Raw genomic sequence first — 5,961 nt, 5'->3', positions numbered from 1 at the left:
AAAAAACTCATCTACACCAACGTAATAAATAAAAACAATGTGAAAACACAGCTATAGGTCCCAGGACACTGAAATATATATCGACAGGTGAAGTAAGACATTTTGATATTGGGGAAACAAATTTATAGCAGGCAAAATCAATTTACATGTGGGATTGTAGGAGTAGAAATAAAGGAGTTGGGGCTGTGAACCCAGTATAGTACAGTATATTTTGACACATGTTGTGTAATTACGTTATTAACATGTACTTTACATGTAATTTACTGTACGTGACTAAGACTTATTGTGCCTTTTAAATGGATAATTACTACAAAATTTGAGTCAGTCATTTCAAAATTTCAATAATTTGAAACTACTTCTCCTACCTTGTGTAATTGTTGGTGCTCTAGCTGATGACAGCCTCCCAGCTAAAATCCTGTCATACAACCGTGCCAACCGGGCGGTGGCCATCCTCTGTAACCATCAGAGAGCTCCACCCAAAACATTTGAGAAGTCCATGCAAAACCTTCAGACCAAGGTAAACCCCCGTGTTCCACCTTTCTTGTTGGTTTGTTTGTTTGTGTCCCTCGACAAGCTATGATGTCTTGGTATCTTGAAGAAAATTGGGATTCTTTTGTCATTACAAAGAATAAGGATTTACCCTCTCTACGTGATGCAGATTATTTACTTCACCCAGCGCATGTTTGTTGTGATTGCAGATCGATGAGAAACAGAATCAACTGTCAGCAGCCAGGAAGCAGCTGAAGGCCGCCAAGGCTGATCACAAGGCTTCCCATGATGACAAGAGCAAAAAGTAAGAAAGCCGGACCGCTGCTTACCAGTGTGAGAGACGTCATTGTCATGGTTTTATCTGTTACTTACCTAATTAAACCTGGTGGAATGTAAAGCCACAAAGTTCTCTTTATACTGACTTCTAAACATCAAGGTTATGATGTTTAGGACATTTGTTTTTCACTCAGTCTCTATAATTCTTCCTCTCTCTGTGTGTCTTTGTGTCCCTGCCTGAATACATCTCTATCTTTCTCTGTATGTCTCTTTTTCTGGACCTATCTTTCTTCTTCGCTCTGTCTGTCTTTGTGTCTCTCTCAGGGCTGTGGAGTTGAAGCGTAAAGCTGTCCAGAGGATAGAGGAGCAGCTGATGAAGCTCCAGGTTCAGGCCACAGACAGAGAGGAGAACAAGCAGATTGCTCTGGGCACCTCCAAGCTCAACTATCTGGATCCACGCATCTCTGTTGCTTGGTATTTATGTGGCACGGCATAAGCCGTTTACCTCTGTTTATTAACTATAAACAATTACTTGACTTCAGCTGTCACTATTACAAAACAAAACAAAAAAAACAGTGACCAATGAGTAAATGAGTAAGCCGCCCACTGTTTAATAGTCCAGCTTTCTATGGGTGGGTGGGTGCGCGGGGTGCATATCAACCTTGGTGACAGAAAGGCAGGAAATACTCTTGCATTGTAGGAAAAGGAGCAGCACAAGCAAAAAAGCTAACGGCTGCAGAAGGAAAATAAGAGGAAGAAAAGCGTGTGAGTGTGAGGAACAATGGTGTTTGTTTCCGAAAGCCAGGGAGCGTCCCCAAACAGCACTCCTTCCTCCATGTGGGAAGTCAATGAGGAGCTGACTGTGGCTGAATGAAGGGACATGCCACAGAGAAGGGGAACAGTGGTCAGCCCCCCCCCAACCTGTGCCTCACAGCTATTTATGGAGAGCCTCCTCCTCAGGCACAATGGATACAGGAATGCTCCATGTTTCGCCTGATTATTGGGCTGGTGCACAAAATTGACTAGAAAAATGACACAGTAGCTACGAAAAAATATTATGGTCTATTTTTTCGGAAAATATCCCTTATTATGTTATATTACATTTACACAATTATGTGTTTATGTTCATATTACTCATTGGCAGTCCATTCTGAGTTTTGGTAGCTCCTTTATTCCTGCTTCACATTATATTGTGGAACAGTAGCCTCTATTAACACTGTGCTTAACAGTCAAGCACAGCTTGTGTAAAACATAAAATGTTATTGTAAACTACTTTGATCATTTTTCTAGTGTGACCTTATTACAGAGTTGAAAAAACAGAATGACAGTTTAATCCAAAATGGGAATACAGGTTTGCCTTAAAACTTGAACAATTATCATATAGGACACACGGGATCTCTTGGTTTTAAATACATTTCTCATTATAAGTGCATTTTTGTGCATAACCTTGGAGTAAATTTGTGATGTTGCTGCATTTGAAGACAGAGAAGTCACTTGTAGTCCCTGCTCCCCCTCAAACGGTTTGGTTTGCAGGACAGTGGCGAGAGACTGATGAATGATGGTCTGTCCAGTCAGAAAGCTCGGGACCAAGTGCCTCTCAACTAGTGTTCAGAATACCCACCTATAAAGAAAATGTACATGGTTGTGCCAAGTTCTCCAACAGGCCTTTTTCACTGCATACAGTTTGACATGGTCATCGCGTGAAAAGCACAGTTGTTACTAATAACATAACAATGGCTCTGTTCTGTCCAAGAAAGCCGTGTCAATGTGACAGTGAGCCACCATACACAATTGACCTTTTTACAGCAGACATTCTGAACAAGAAACAAGAAAAGCACAGGTGAAATCACTATCAGGGTACTGGTATTTTGCATGCTTGTCTAAAGGTCTGTCGTTTAAAAGGTCTACACAAGGACCCTATCATATCAGTGAATGAAGGTTTTATAATAGATTATAGAAGATATTACAATAATATTGTAATACATAGTGGTACCTTTCCCAGTTCAATATTAAAAGCAGTAAACAAGCAATGGTCTCTAATCAAGTCCCAATAACATTAATGCAATGCACATGAGCCGAATAGTTTAAGACTTTCTGTTGACAACTGACTCACTGTCACTTCTTTATGGAATTTCCTATGCAGTGAATAGTGAGCAGTGTTAAAGCCAATGAGTGGATTAGCTCAGTCATTTTTTTTTATTTTTATTTTTTTTTTTATACCCTTAACTGGTCCATCTTCCCTCCTCTCCAGGTGCAAGAAATGGGCTGTTCCCATTGAGAAGATCTACAACAAAACCCAGAGAGAGAAGTTTGCCTGGGCGATTGACATGGCTGAAAAGGACTATGAGTTTTAAACCACTTAATCTTTTACATTTTCTAAATATGCTTTTGATTGTAGAGATGGTTTGTAGTGGATGTCAAATGATTCCACTGTGTGGTTACTGCAGGACGAAGGACGAAGCTTTGTTGGAACTGTGACCACAGTTTAATAATTGTGCTGTAAATATATGAATTGGCTGTGAATATAGGACAATAAATCCTAAACCATTTGACCAAGCTGCTAAAGGGCAACTCACTTTAAAATAAAATGACAGTAGTGTGTATGTAGCTGCAGCTGCCCACGATCAAACACCTATAAACACATTAGTATTATCTTTAGTCAGACACAACTGTACTGCAATTTGTAAGCCATCAGACTTATTGAGACATTCTATATTCTCATAGAATAATGAAATAAATGTTTGTATGGGAGGCACGACGAGAGATAATAGAATGAATTTCAATTTGTGGAATTGTGTGAAAGATTGGTAAAATAAAATTACAGACTGATGACATTGTGAAGAATATAAAACTAGCACTATGCTTGTATAATCATTAGCACACATAATGTCATCTTTTTTGCATTTAGTTTGATTATGTTGTTTATTTCAGGGATGTACATATTTTAGTCATTTTTCAGTATCAATAATTCAGTGTTTTATAAAATGTGTGCTATATGCATTGTCAACAAGAAGCTCTTCATTGTTCATATGCAACTTGAGTGTATCTGTTTCCACAGTTTCACAATGGTAACATTCCTCTTGGTTACTTGAAGCAGCTGAAGAAAAGCATCATGTTTTGTGTGCCAGCGCTAAAAGAGACTGTTCCTTAAGACAGACATTTTCTAAGAGGGATGTTGATTTTGCCAAAAAAGATCACAGACATCTGTCACTGTAGTGTGCTGTTTGTATTGCTGTGATTAAGCAGAAAGTGGCCTCTTTAATTTCCAAATGTGAATGGATATTTTAAATTTTGTCATTAATATGTCTTGCTATTTGATTATTTATCACACCACTCCAGATGGGTTGAATGCTTATTGTTTTGAGCTTTGTAGTTTTCAAAATACAACATCAACCTTGTCCTTTTTGTCCTCTCTCTGTCCTTTTTTTGGGTGTAAAAACGAGCTGATCCCCTGAGTATACAAAGAACAACATAATCCTGTTAGAGATGTAATCAACAGTGATCCGTCGAGTCCCAGGTCACAGTCCAATTTCCAATGATGTCTCTCAAACACTATTTATTTCTCAATATTATTTTCTATTTGCGCTCAAAGGGAACATTTCCTTTCATCCCCATTTAGATAAATGATCAAAGACAATGTGATTGTTTTTTATAGAAAGAAAAAAACTAGATCAATTTGAAGAACAAAACCAACAACTTGGTTTTTTAATTTGTCTTTTGGATCTTGCAATGAAATGCGGTATTAGTTACAGGGGAAATTATCACAAAGTTACCTGTTAACGTGACAAGTTTAGATACATGTTATGTTGAGGGACAGTTAATTATGAAGTACAGTACCAGCAGAAGATCTTCTTGAAGAGGTCGATAACAGGCGCTCCTACTGGAGACGTGAGCTGCGTCAAGCTGACTTCAAAATTCCCGGAAGTAGGGTAATTGAGACCAAATAAAAATAATGGTATTCACTTCTACCTATCTTCTTACTGCAATGTACATTGGATGTGGGATATCGGAACACAACACTTTGAAGTAGCAAGCCGTTACAGAGGCAAGGCAGAGCTAAATGAAAGTTGAAGATTGCATAACATGGGGCTAAAAAAAGATGACAAAACATTATCAGAAAAAATAATTTTGTGCTGTGAGTTGTATAAATAATGTATGTATGACAGGGCTTTCATTCATACATGGCAACGCAAAGGTCCCATAACATGTAAGGTGCAGGAAGCTGGAAAAGGATGTAATCTGATTAATCATCTGTCTCCCTTTTACGTACTATTCAGATGGGTTTACATTTAGATCATAGTAAAATCCAATAAAAAGCATACCAGTTGTCTCAAATGGTGATGGTATCCAAAAATTAATATCAAGCCTATTTAAAGCATCGTGTGCATATTTGGATTTAAGGTAAGCTATTCATCCAGCTGTCACCTTTTTTGAGTCAAGTAAGGATGCAATTTGTGTTTTGAATTCTAATGCTCCGGACAATGGAGGAATATATAGCAGACAAAAAAGAAGAGATTTAAGCCTTATGGCCATGTTCACAAAGACATTGTAATAGAAAAGGCTGTGTGTGTTTTAAATTTTGTTTAAAATGTAATGGGATATTTAAAAAAAAGTATTTAAATTTCATTTCATCATGTAATTATAATTACATGAAAGGTACAAACTAGGATTAATACTAAAACATATTACCAGTGGCGGAAGAAGTGTTCAGAGCCTGTAAAAGTACCAATACCACAGTGTAAAAATAGATGAAAGTAAAAGTATAACAATCAAATTCTTAAATTTAAAAGTATACAATGGAGAAAACTGTAAAACAGAATTTTTTTCCGCGAGATGTAAGCCAGACACCCAGTCGTAATATTGCAAATATATAAATATGGCAATACACTTTTAGTGCTATATAAAATATGGGCTCAATGCCCATTGGGTTCCTTTATTGAAATAAACAGACATTTATTTGAATGAAAATCTTCGCGATTACAGCTTTAAGTAGCAGAAAATTCTAAGTATAAGTATCTCAAAACTGTACTTAAGAACAATACTTGGGTACTTCCCACTAGTAGAATACAACCGTACTCAACCAGTCTCCCTACCATGTCTTCTCCAAAACACAGAGCAACGAGTTCCTCGACACGTCTTTTATTGTGAAATCCCGCAGCGGAAGCCTGGTTTTTGCCTCCCCTGATTGATATCGCT

The 5,961-nt window shown here is 37.6% G+C and overlaps 1 protein-coding gene across 3 annotated transcripts in view; it reads left to right on the top strand.

The window, feature by feature from the left end:
• top1b (DNA topoisomerase Ib) overlaps positions 1-4,165 on the top strand; it is a 13,048-nt gene extending 8,883 nt beyond the window's left edge. For 2 of the 3 annotated variants that reach the window (XM_032520315.1, XM_032520317.1), the window contains 4 exons: positions 390-517; positions 699-793; positions 1,090-1,239; positions 3,017-4,165. In XM_032520315.1, coding sequence (XP_032376206.1) covers positions 390-517; positions 699-793; positions 1,090-1,239; positions 3,017-3,119 — 476 coding nt within the window. In that variant the 3' untranslated portion in view covers positions 3,120-4,165. The remainder of the gene's footprint in view (positions 1-389; positions 518-698; positions 794-1,089; positions 1,240-3,016) is intronic. The other variant, XM_032520316.1, reaches the window with a different exon arrangement.
• The last annotated feature ends 1,796 nt before the right edge of the window (positions 4,166-5,961 follow it).

The sequence above is a fragment of the Etheostoma spectabile genome, chromosome 7 (assembly GCF_008692095.1).
Source record: "Etheostoma spectabile isolate EspeVRDwgs_2016 chromosome 7, UIUC_Espe_1.0, whole genome shotgun sequence".
Lineage (NCBI taxonomy): Eukaryota > Metazoa > Chordata > Actinopteri > Perciformes > Percidae > Etheostoma > Etheostoma spectabile.
This window is presented reverse-complemented; position numbering and strand designations above follow the sequence as displayed.